The 12,986-nt window shown below is 43.1% G+C and overlaps 1 protein-coding gene across 3 annotated transcripts in view; it reads left to right on the forward strand.

The window, feature by feature from the left end:
* The first annotated feature begins 3,274 nt into the window (after positions 1-3,274).
* Positions 3,275-12,986, forward strand: part of COQ8A (coenzyme Q8A) — a 43,945-nt gene continuing 34,233 nt past the window's right edge. For 2 of the 3 annotated variants that reach the window (XM_009648183.2, XM_035903656.1), the window contains exons 1-2: positions 10,435-10,452; positions 11,091-11,285. In XM_009648183.2, the coding sequence (XP_009646478.1) occupies positions 11,109-11,285 (177 nt within the window). In that variant the 5' untranslated portion in view covers positions 10,435-10,452; positions 11,091-11,108. Of the gene's footprint in view, positions 3,280-10,434; positions 10,453-11,090; positions 11,286-12,986 lie in introns of those variants that run through there. The other variant, XM_035903655.1, reaches the window with a different exon arrangement.

Here is a 12,986-nt window from a genome sequence, read left to right on the forward strand (position 1 = left end):
GCCCTGTAAGTCCAAACTTTGTGCTCAGCTTTATGAAGAATAAAGAAGTTGGAAAGCCGCTCTTTAACAGAAATGCAGCAGGCTCTTTTACTTAGTGTTTAGGTAAAAAAAAAAAAAAGTGAGGGGGTATAAAAGATTCTTCTTTCAATAACCTGAAGTATTGTTTTTCTAAAAAGAATTAACCTAAGGACTTCTAAAGTTTATTTCCTGAGTTGCTTGTCTTTAAATTAGGTTGCTTCACTCAACTGGGGTGTATTCTTTGAGTATCTGCAAAGTAATTCTTAGCACCGGGTGCAGGAGGATACCGGCCAAAGTAGTAGCTCAGTAAAAGACTTCTGAAAGGATTCAGAAATTGCTCCGAGTCAAAGGCTGAAAGCAGATTGGCATTTAAACAGAATTTTGGTGGCCTTGCATTTGTTTGCTGCGTAATAAGAACTTCTCTCTCTTTCGTACCTCATCAGAAGGAAAAGTTTAGCTGCAGTTCATGTGCTTGCCAGTCTGCTTGCTCTTAGACCAGGAGCCTTATTTCTGTATTTTTGTCAATGCTCTTTCTTTGCTGTTAGTTAGCAATGACCTTGGTAACCTTGAGTAAGATATGCTTAGAATAAACAGTTGTGTGTTGTCCAGTCTTACTCAAGAGGGGGGGGGGAAAAGAAACGGTGACCTGCTGTGCTTTGACAGTGTCTCCCTTTTAAAAATAAAGTGATGTGATAAGTAGAAGAAAAGGTCAGGAGATGTGGAGACTTCCCTTACATGTTTACCGTCTGAGTGTTGATCACCTTGTTTCATTGCTGTCAAGGAGAATTCTGTGCTATGCAGTGCAGCTCTGGTTATTTCATTTGTGATATTTAGAGCAGGTTAATAATAGCTCATATTGCATCCATGCAGCAAGAACAGAACTTTTTTTGGCTTCTAGTCCTCCTGTAGTCCTTTTACAGGCAAGCGGTGGTCTGTTGTTTCATGCCCTGCTTGTCGGGCTGTATTATTTTTCTAGAAACTGTGAGGGACAAGAGACAGCAGTGAAACTCCTGCTTTTTAATGTCCCTCATGTTAAAGTGGTTGGTTGGCTACAGAGCGTTTTCTGTAGCTAAAGAGTGATTTATTCTTCCTGTGTGATTGGGGAGTGTCTATTGTTTTAACAAGAATGCTAGGGATGGCGTCTGTCTCGCGGTCTTTTATCTTATGTGTCAGTGTGCATGGTATAGCTTGCTTGGTCCAGCTGGCTTGTTGAGTGCATCTTGGGACTCAGCTTGATGCATGAATAAGCATTTCTCCTATTCCTTAAGTCTACCTGTACTGATGGGTGAACAGTCCTGCTTAGGATGGAGGTAGCGAGTCTGAAGTGGTATTTGGGTATCCTATCTTCTGAGTGTATGTAGGTCTCCTGTTTTTTTCCCTCTAAAACTGTTTAAGAAAGGAGTCTGGACTCTTTCCAGACTCTTCCAGAGAGGCTCTTCCAGAGCCTCTTCAGCTTATTTTGAGCTGTGTGTTCTGGGATGGAACATCTCTAGGAGAAGAGTCGCTTCTTTCTCAACTTGTATTATAGAAGTGCTTAAAGTGCTGCCTGTTCTGTGAGGGCGTGCTTTCCCGCAGTACCTGTACAAAATAGGTTATTCACATATGGAGCCAAAGTGCAAGCTAACAGTGGAGCACCGTAGTTTGCGGGAGGGTGTTCAGTCACTGTCTGCTTTTGAAAGCTCACTTTATTGACACATGCCTATCTTTAGACTCAAAGATTATCTCAGTTTTTTAGATGCCACTTGCTTTGTTCCCCCCTTCCTCCCTTCGCTCCCCTTGCCCCCGCACAGTAGACAGCAACATTAAACCAATCTAAGCTGGTGACAAAGACCAAGAAGAAACACAAGTTTTGCCTTTTCTTTGCAGAGTTGTTTCTGCACTTTATTTTAATGGCTTTTGTGTTTTGTCAGTGAGTACAGGTATAGAGCTACATGAGGCATGTTAAATCCCTGGTCATTCAGTGTCTGAAATGTTCCCCGTGCTTCTCACAGCATAGGAAATAACACTAGTTGCTCTGAAAAACTTAGCTGCCGATCCGTGGAGTTACCTTCTAGAAACTTCACAAATTCCTACATCCACTTAAATGAGTCTGCACACATATACAGAGTTAAAACATAGGTAGTTTTGGTTTTTTCTGGGAACTGCATAAGGCTATGTCTGTATTGTAAAGACTATGTAGATTCTGTATGTAGAGGCACCACAAAAGATGATCTACTTGTGTTCTAGGTGGTCCTAGAGCTGGTTTGTTTTGTGCAGGTGATAGCTTCTACTTACAAAGTTCTCTTGCTGTGTTTGTTTTGCCTCTGCAGTTTGTCCTGGTTTTCTGTGTAGATTAGATCTTTATGTAGCCCCTTTCATTGCTATTCATGTCTCCTTTTTAACCAGTTGCACACCTTGGTTTTTCCGGATGTGCTGAATAAATGTACTATAAAAGGGCTTGACGTAGTGTCCTGAAATGTCACGGCTCTTCTGCTGTCTGAATTGTGCCGTTTAGGAGTACTGAGGCCTCATCGTAGTTTGATATGGTCAAAGTTCTCATCAAGAGAATAACTGGAACTAGGAAAGACATGGGAGAATGACTGGGCAGTAAGCTGCAAGTGGATTGAGTGTTTCTTTTGGAGAACTCTTCTAAAATTGGTAAGCCTAGAATTTTATACTGCGTAGCAAAGCTTTGTGGAGTGTGGTCATTCAGAAGTTGCTCTGGGAGGTTTGGGATTTTCAAAGGCACCTTAAGACTTTGGCTCTTTTACTTTGGAAAAGCAATATGTTTGTGTTGTATAGAATATGATTTAATAAAATCTCTACAGAGAGAGCATAAATAATTGTGGATTACTGATTGCGTATCAGATATGAGAGCTTGCAGATTAGGTTTAGTAGTAAGTTAGGAGAAATATAGAGCTCATTACTCTTACCCTAGTGTCAAAAATACCTACGTATGGTGAATAGGAACTGACACAAATAACATGTCTGAGGACTGTGGCAGAGCTGTAATGCAGGAACTGTAGGTTCTGATAGACCATGATCCCCTTCAGCACAGAGATCAATGTATGTCTTCTTGAAGTAGTCTTTTTTTTTTTTTTTTTTTTTTCTTATGGTTCTCCTTTTGCATCCTATTTTTCCTCCTCTTACCCAGAGATTTTGGCACAGCTAGAAAAAAGAAAGCTCCCATAGCTAGGACGCTGGCATGTAAGGGGGCTATGAATAGACTAGGATGTGTTGTAAGTTACTAAATTTGGACTTAACCCTACCTTCCAGGGCAAGGTTGAAAGTAATGGGATCTATATAGACACGTAAGCCTGTAGGATCAATAGTGGGAGGCTGTGGTGTTTGACCTCCTGTTCATGATGATAACGGAAGGGTTATGCTCGCCGTGTGAGCAGAGGGGGTGTGTGTGCCACCCGGAAAGACGCACGTGGGGTACCTCTTACTGACTTGGTGACGTAGTGACTCAGGACTTAGTGTGCATGGTCCTGTCCTGGTGTACAAAAAGGATAATAAGCAAAATGTCGTCTTATACCTGAGGAAGAAAGATGTACAGTACAGTTACAGGATGCGTCTAGTTTTCCAGAAGCTTATAATTGGAAAGGTTCTGACTAGAAACCATTGCTGGTGTGGCATTTAATCACTTGGATATGCCTGTTAACGATATACCACTGAGACGGCCAGCAAACTGGGTATAAAGCCCTGTTTCTTTTTGCTCTGTAGGGGTGGATATTTAGGTGGGTATAGGCTGTGTGCTGGAAGGATCAGTGTAGTCTGGAGAGAGCTGTGATTCTGTTCCCAACCCCATCACTGACATGCGGTGTAACTTTGGGTAGCTTACTTGGTCTCTTCCCCCTGAAGTAGCAAACTTTGATATCATTCCCTTTTCTTTAGCTTTTTGAGATCTGTGAGTGAAGAGCAATGTCTGTTTAAATGCAAGAGGAAGAGCTGCTATTTTTCTCAAGAATTTTGTCTTAAGTAATGATGTATTTGAGTCTAAAGGAATCTGCACTTGTTTGCGAGGCGTAGCTTTTTACTGGTTTCCAATTCCTAAATTGGACTCGGTGTGCTTTCAGAAAGTTAAAACTTCCAGTAAAAACAATTACAACATAACAGTGAATGCCAAGGAAAAAAAAATTAACTGCAAACTGATAACCTCCCTCACTTATACTTTGTATTCAAGTTCAGAGCCTGAGACCAGTGGGGAGCTCTGCATCAGGCAGGGAGCTGAGCTTTATGGGTCTCTGCGTCCGTAATGGTGAAGTGACTCTCCGAGAGCATAGAGCTGCTCTGCAAACCTGGGGAGAGATGTTTGTAATGTGTTTAGTATTTGCTTGAAGCACAATGCCTGGATTTGATCAGCCCAGAGCTTTAAGTGTAACCTTCTTCTAAATACCGCTGGTTAGAGTCGTTCCATATGGATGTGCGGGATTTATCTTTTAAAGTGGTGCTGTATGCTAACACTGGCAGAGGGGCGACTTGGGGCTAGTGATCTGTGCTTTCTGTAAGCTTGCCACAAAACCAAATAAAGGTGTAAATTCAGCTTGTAGTAGTTCTGTTTCTTAAGTATATGCTTCAAACATGGCATCTGCCTGAATTTCATACTAATCTGTGTGTTTTGTGGTCATGCTCCATTTTGATTTAATATTCTGTTGTCCTTGTTGCTCGATGAAAGATCCACATGCATGGGAAGTAACTTCAGTCACAGAATTTATCAAAATTTTTCATGGCTTTTGAGCCACGTAGAGGATGCAGCGCAATGGCTTGTTCTAAGCACTGCCCGGTGCATAAACAGAAGAAAACCCTTGGGTTTTCCTTGTCCTCTTTTGTTCTTCCTCCCTTTCTTTTTGGTAACATACATCATACAAAGATAGGATGTTACGTAGAAATACAACTCCAGATTGGCCCAATGGCCCAAATCTTTGTTGCCCAAATAGTACATTTTAAAGGCCTGCAAATGTTTTGTCCCCTGACTGCAAACACTTATTTCCCAGCATAAGGCACAGAATTGATTCTTGGGGAGGAAAGCAAGTGAGTGGTAGCCTTAAAATCACAGTGATTGAGTCGGACCTACCTCAGCGTAATGGGAAACAACGCGCGCCCGGGACAGAATTTATTAGCGTATTGTGTCAAGGCGTATCAGCAGGGGAAGTGGCCTGTAACGAGGGAATGCGCTCTCCCACTAGGATCTTAATTGTGAGTGAATTATTTCTAGATCTGTGGCCAGGGTAGAAAGAGACTCCGTTAATTCCAGGCACGTGGGCTGTGACTACGCTTGTGCGTGTCCCCAGACATTGTCCAGAAAGAAGTAAATAGGGCCGTCAGTCCAGAGCATTCGCTTTGCATCGATGTATCTGTGCCTAAAATAAAGCAGACTGTGCTTACTTTTAAAGGGTCCAAGCATTCTTTTCACTCTTATGTTGCGTGTCAAGCCATTTATGGGGAAATGTCATTTGTACTGAGTTTTGAACTAGCTGTCATTCGCCAGGAATGACTGCTAAGCCTTCTGAATTTTGGTGGAGAGATGCATTTGTCTGCCAAGCAGCCCACTTTTATCAGTGCCTGTACTGTTATTACAAGGATTAGAGAGTAAACAAGTTCCGCCTGCCCTTCAAAGGTGTTTGTTTTAAATGGCATTGGCAAACTGCTTGGTGCAAGGGTAGTTTTAAGCAGCTTTCGGAGACTTGATGAATTCAGTTTAAGGAGGTTTGAGTCAAAGCCATGGGGCAGGACTTGCAAATATAGGAGTCCTTAGTTTAGTTGTAGGTCGGATCTTTAAAGACATTTCTTTTGGAGCTGTGCTGTGTGGGAGATGTGGGGAGGGGGAAGAATGAAGGATAAGCAAGGTAGATCTTCAGTTCAATTTAAAGGATGATGGCAACTTTCTCCTTTTAAAATGCATTTTATTCTGTGCCTTGCATGGTTAAAATTTGGGTCAGCGGCAACCCAAGGAATCCAGCTAATGAAAATGTGTCTCGGCAGGGGCCTGGAAATCTGGTATCAAAGGAACTGGTGGGGAGGTATGTGATGGAACTGAAAAAGGCCATGAGTAAAGGGATCACATGAAAGGGTTGGGATGGCAACACAAGTAAAAAGAAGTGGAAAAAATCTGTAAAAGATCAGTTACAGAACAGCTTAATGAAGAATACGTATTTTGAAGTTAGCCTACTGCTGGTTTATGGCCACAGAACAAATGTGCTGAGTACCTGGCCATCTGTATCTTGTTCGTGGTGTTTATTATTTTTATTTCGTACTGTTGCCACCCTCACTCTGATGGTGTGGGTGGCTATAACACTGATTCCAGGGTTATAGTCCTTGTTTAGATAGAACTAAGATAACAGTGATTGTGATAATGGATAACAGGAATGGGGTGACGGCATAGAGACTGACTGTTTCCTTTGGAAGCTGGATATTTAATTATCTGCCTTAGTACCTGTCCAGCCTATATATTTTTCATCTTTGTCTCATTTAAAAGAAAAGTTGGGAGATAAAGAAGGCAGCTAACACTTCTGCAGACCTGAGAGGGGGAATAAGGGCTGCTGTAAAACTGGTGGGGTTTTTTTGTGGTTGGTGGTTTGTTTTTGCTTGTTTGGGTTTTTTTAATTATTCAACAGTAGATGAGCTTATTTCTTGGGTAGATAGTAAACTGTTGATGGTGGAAGTAGTTCCCTTACATTGAAAGAGACTGTGTTGTCATGCACAGAAAACTTTCAGAAATATTGCTGTGTGATTAGAAGTCTCCTTGTGTTTAAACTTAGTCTGTCCTATATATATGTGTGTGTGTATATGCACATGTATGTATATATGAGTAAGGGTTTTGGCTGTACAAGCATCTGGAAAAAAGCACATGGAGTCAGAAGCTGGTCTGCATGTCTGTAGGAGCAAATGTTAGCATGTGGGAAAGAAGGGGAATGAATGGAGGGATGTGTTTGGAAAGCAGTACAAATACAAGAATTTATCTGTTGCCTGTGAGGCTTTGTGTTTCTGTTATTGGCCTCTCATACGCTGAGTGTCTCGCTGTACTCGCTTAAACCTTCAGTCCGGTAGTCTGGCGTGTTGAAGAAGGGAGGCAACGTGCTGCAGTTCATCACTGGAGGACGGTGGCTTGGGGGGCAAGTGGTCGCTGCGTGTCAGAGCATCCCAGGCATTGATTTAGTTTTGTCCTTACAACAGGGTTCAAAACCCGGTGTGAAAGTCAGGAGATGGTTTACCTGCTGGTCCGGCATCTAACCTATCCAAGCCCCTCTGCCTGCCCTGTGGACCTTGTCTGGCGTCTGAGGATGATTTAGCTCTAGCCTCCTCGTGCTGAAAGATGTGGGTGTTTTCCAGAGATCCATTCAACTGTGAGAAGTTTACTAAGCAAAAGCTGTGACCCTGCCTATTCTTGGAAAATAGCTGATGACTGACACTTGTCAACCCTTTACAATCCAGGTTCTCAGGTACTCCGACAGCTTGCATAGACACAACCGACTTGTCCATACTCCATGTCAGCAGTGCCCCCCTTTGCTAGTGCTAGACGACGAGTCCTCAGGAGACAAGTCAAGTGTGATACAGACTTTGTACACTCGGACCGATTCTGTTTGAAACCGTTCCTTAAATCTGTTTTTGATAGAGCTTGCTTACACTGTTTGTTTATTGATTTAGTAGTGGTATGAATAAAACTTGCCGTAGGGGTGGGAAAAAAAAATAAATCCCTTGCCTGCTCTCTGCACTGGGACTTGACACAAGTGTATTGTTGGGGATATGTGCCAGTCTTCTGGAAGTGCGTGCTTCCTCTGTCTTTCAGTTTTTGTGTCTCCTGTCCTTGTTTGTATTTACTGCCTTTTTTATTAAAGAAAAAAGGTAGTTTTCCTAGTTCTTAGTTATTTTTTTGTGTAGTCTTTCCCCTTCTTGATTATCTAGCCTGTATTTTCTTTCACGTTTTCCTCTTCTGATTGTGATAACTCTGCTTTCTGTGTCCTTCCCAGGATATTTAACCAACATGTCCTACTACAAAACTAGATAACCTGGGATTTTTTCCACTGGAGGAAAATGCCTCCAGTATCAGTTCAGTTCTCATTGCACTTCTTAGCTCCCACCTTCATGTTGCTTGATGATGGGTACAGACATTGCCCGAATGTTTTCTTGCTCCTGATACCTATTGCTAAAAGGCTTTTTTCCTGACCATGCTTTGCTAAAGGTGAAGACTTTGTGTACAAAAGATGAGGAACTGGAAGGAGACGGCTTACAGGCACTATTCTGGTGAAAAGCAGGAGTATCATCTCTCTTCTGAAAATGCGTTCTTCCTTCTCAGCCTTTATTTGTTGGTGACTCTCCTTGGGTTTGACCTCTGAAGTCCTTACTGAGCCATGCTATGCCTTTGTGCTTGTACTGTGGTTTCCGTTTGGATCTGTGAGCTACCTGCAGAGAATCTGAAAGGTCACCGAAAACAGCGGATCAGTTGCCTGTAGGCTTGTATTTCCTACACAGAGGCCTGTGTTTCAGCAAGGTGCTAGGATAAATGGCCTGTTACAACAGCAGCGCTGCGTAGGAGCGTGTCGCTGATGCTTCTGAGCTAACAAACCACTTGCATGGTACCTAGGTGGTTACAGCTGCTGTGCAGAGGGAAGCGGGGGTGATCGCGTGGAAGTCGGAAGGATATTGGTAGCAATACTCCTAGTGCTGTCTTCTGTAGCCAAACCCATAAAGGGCAGCTGGTCCTCTTCACTGGTTGATGCAACGGAGGGTTGTGTGTGCATTGTGCAACATATGTTTTTCCATTTGTGGTGGCATTAGCTTCCCTGAATTTTTTTTTTTTTTAAATGCACATTTAGCGTATCATAACTGTCACTTCAAGTTAAGTTCTTCAGCTGGTTTTGGGTGAAAGGATATGGTTTTAGTATTGCTGGTTAGAAAGAATCCATGTTAAAAGTGGATGTTTTTGTGTTTGTTGTCCAAGTTACACCTATCTATATTGCATTACCTTTTGTTGCCCTTTTGGGAGGGAGGGAATGAACTTTCCACATTCAAGCTTTCCTGCACTTCTAACACTTGCGACTACAAAAGCACTTATTTCTGAGTAGTGGCAACCTTTGAATGGTCTCAATTCAGCGAGGACAGCACTGTGGTGTTGGCTGGTTTCTTTGCCTGGCTCTGAATTGCAGGGACTGCCTGCAAATGCTTTGAGTGAGATCCACGTGGAAATTTCCAGTGTGAAGATGTGTGTGTCTGTGTGCAAACACCTCCTGTTGACAGAGTACATATCCTTACCCGACAGGCAGCTTTCAAGTTTTTAAAAGTTTATTATACAACATTAAAACCAGCCCGAGCGATTAAACTCTGGAGAGATTCAGGAGTAACACTTCTTACAGGTCTGGAGCATATGGATAAGTCTTGTAAAGATAACCACAGAATAATGACCTGGCTAGGCTTGATTTTTATTTTTATAGCGAACCCATTAAGCCCAGACTCGTTGCGAACACTTGACTGTCCTAACAACTGTACTTAGACCATGTAACGTCCAATACTTGCTTCCTGGCTACAGTTCCTGATTTTGATCACTGATTAACAGTTGTTCAACAAATATTCCAGTCACCGGGGTTTACCCTGGATTTACATAATAATGTCTTTCTGAAATTCAGCTGTAGTAATCCACGTGTCTCCTGTGTGATTGCAGCAAAATTGTGTAGTTACCCAGAAATTTAGCTATAGCAGTCCATGCTTCTCCTGCATGACCGATACAGCAGACACGTTTGTGAGACAGGCTTTGTGTTTCCCGGGAAGGTAACTGGATCCAGCTGCGTGTGATCCACAGCAGGGTGTAATGCCGTGTGTGCTGTTGACTCAGGGTCGCTTGTACCACTTCAGTGTATTGACATCTGTAGTTGTAGTGCACGTGTGGGTGTTGACGTGTTATCTTCTAAAAATGAATTGGTACCTGTGTACCTACCTAGGAAATAACTTAAATATGCGGCCTTAGACTAGTGCTCGGCGTGTTTTGTTTTTTGGTTTTTTTGGTTTTTTTGGTTTTTTTACCTCCAAATGATTACAGAGAATGTTGTATGGGTAAGGTTGAACCTTAGTCAGCATCTTGTGCCAACTGCATGCCTCTATCTTCTGTGTCAGTAAAGGTGGGAGAACGTACAACTGAGCCACCCTGGAACTGTGACCCTGACTGTGCTTTAAAGATGTGGGAGATAAGTGAAATAAGGAAGTGAAAATCTCCCTTGCAAAATGGTTTTGGCACTCTGGACACTCCTGATTTTCTTGTCAACCACAGTGATGCAGGGGAGCCGGTGTCCTGAGCCTGGGCTTGGCTCAAGGCTGAGGCAAAGGAGTCGGTAGAACTTGTTCTTCTCAGACACGCTCTGTCCTGCATCCTGCAGTGCCCAGTTTGTATCTGAAGATGCTGAAGTTGCACAGACTGTTAGGAATCTGAGATGGGTCTCTCTTCAGCAGCAAGCACTGTGGTAGGTAGGTGTTCTGAGCATACTTAAGTTTCCAATTAAAAGTAGCAGAGTGAGCTACATGTTGGGGACTGAGCAGATTACACCCTTGGAGGACAGACAAAGCTTACTCATTGGTGTGGGGGTGAGGAAATTTGGCTATGTAAAATGAGCAGGCATAGCTCCAGGGCAGGAACGGGATGTGACAGTTGTCAGTGTACTTCATCCGTGCTATCAGGCGCTGAGAATATGTTCCAGGGCCTGATAATAATTAAAGGTCAAACGCTAATGCTTTTAATCCTTTTTAAACATCTGGAAGGAATCAAGACCATATTTGCAGCATTATTGATGTTTACCTGTCTTTGCTTCTCCTGGTCAGTGGGACCTTGAATATTCATCTGGCGCCCTGGAAGGTTATCCTAACTCATGAACAGTCGTAAGGGGAGTTCTGGCTTTGCCTGGTGAGGCCAGCTAACCGGCTGTCGTTCAAGCTGGCCTGTGTGCTACCTGAGCTGTGAACAAGTTCCCAGGGTGGCTGGTTGCCAAAATGGAAAGAAATTGTCTGGGATATGCCACTGGCTCTTAGGTGACTTGAAACTGGTTGCAAGCTTGTTCCTTGACCTCTTGCTTGTCCCCCCTCCCCTTCCTCTCTTTTTCATCTTTCAGCACGGAAAGACAGCAGCCATGGCGGGTGATGCTATCATGGTCATGAGAGGCTTGACAAAGCTTAGTAAAGCAGTCCTAGAAACCCAAGCAGGACAGCTCCGGCAGGTGCTCCTTGGGGGCGATGCGGTTACCATTGCAAGGACTCTCCAGGCTGCTGCTGAAGAACAGTTCAGTTCTGCCTTGGGGAAGGTGCAGGTAAGCAAAGCTCTTTGTGCACGGTCTAGGCTGATGTTTTGCTTTTTTTCCAGGTACTTTTTGGTTTCGTTGTGAGAGTGCCTAGAAACTTGCATCGTGAACTCAAACCTAGCTCTGAAGTGCTGGTTTGATAATACGGATGTTGCAATGCTTTGGGAATTCTCCAGGATTTCTGTGGTGTGCAGTAGGTGCTTGGACAGGAATGGGATGGGAATGTTACTGCAAAGTGTTTGTTTCCATTACTGAGCGTTTAAGACCTGCTGAAAATAAAAAGTAGCCTGTTTACCTCATCTTGTCAAAGATCAAGCTCTTGCTAAGACTGGCCAGCAGCTCTCTTATTTAAAGTGTCCTTTAAACTGGGGTCATTGATTACCTCTCCTTTGACTAAGTGAATGAGCTCTTATAGAGTGAATTGGATTTATCTCAGTGCTTTTTCCTTTCCTGACAGAATCGGTGCACGTGATATTTTTCAGAATGGCTCAGGTGTTTGTATGTTCATCACTTAAAACCCAGGCTGGATTTTCAGAACTGAATTTCCAGTGAGGAACATAAGGAAAGCCAGACTCTCTGTTTAAGCAGCAGCTTCTGTCACCAGACTTGGGGATGGATTTATAAGAGCTTCACATTTGCTGTATTGCCACCTCTTGACCAAAACATGGGGCTTGTCTGAGGAAAAGAACTTTAATCAAAAATTATCATCTTTATCATCCTTTAGAAAGGCAGCGTAGCTCAGATCATCATTTTTGAAGCAGAAACTTAGAAACAGGTGAGGTTTTGACTTTTTTTTTTTTAAATGCGATGAGCTCAAGAGTATCATGGCAGTCATCTTCAGTCCTAGAATCTGGGCCTGTGTTTCCTTGGTTCTATTTAAGCTTGCGATAGAAATACCCTTCATATGTTTGTTTATGGGGATAGTGCTTTGTCTTGCCTTTGTCCTCCTCCTGCATCCAAGAAGAGAAAGAGAGATGATGGTCTTCTGTTTCTGTACGTGTTTCTCTGCACAAGGGAGGCCCGGCGGGCACACCTGCAGAACCCTTGCCCTGCGTTCTGTAAAGGAGTTGCATGAGAAGCTGCTGCCAAAGCAGGGCTCAGTAAGAAATCTGTAGTCTAAAACTACATTTGCTGTTTTGAAGAGAGGAAAGCTGTTATGTTAAGTGACTATATTTCACTTCTGTTGATCTGTGGCAGGGTTTTGGCTGTCTGACGAGCTTTTTAAAATTTAAGTATGGAAGTAATAGACGCCTTGCTTGAAATCATCAGTCAGTGCTGTGGCCACAGTCCCCATCTGTAAAAAGATTTCTCCTCTGCCCCCTGCTGTGATGTTGAGGTTCAGAATAGCATGAGACCTGCTGAATAACAGGAAGGACCATGTTCTGTTTTTTTCTGTAAGGAAGGGAAATGTAATTAGTGTTTAGGAAAGAGCCTAAAATATGCTGCCTGCTTGCCTGACCACAGCAGGATTTAAAATCCTGTTGATTGGCTCTAATAGTTATCGGTTCTTCCATGGTATTGCCACTGCTTGTCGCGGATGGAGTGAGAGGGAGGCAAAAATAATGTGGTTTATTGGTGTAAAACAGTGAGTTAACAAAGTTCAGTGGTAACTGCGACAATAGTTTGAGATTCGATGGCAAGGTACACTTTATTTACTGCACAGAGGACAGGGTCAGACAAAACTGTCAGGGAGACCCTCCCGTTGAGTCA

The sequence above is a fragment of the Egretta garzetta genome, unplaced genomic scaffold, assembly GCF_000687185.1.
Source record: "Egretta garzetta isolate BGI_Z169 unplaced genomic scaffold, ASM68718v1 scaffold11, whole genome shotgun sequence".
Taxonomy (NCBI): Eukaryota; Metazoa; Chordata; class Aves; order Pelecaniformes; family Ardeidae; genus Egretta; species Egretta garzetta.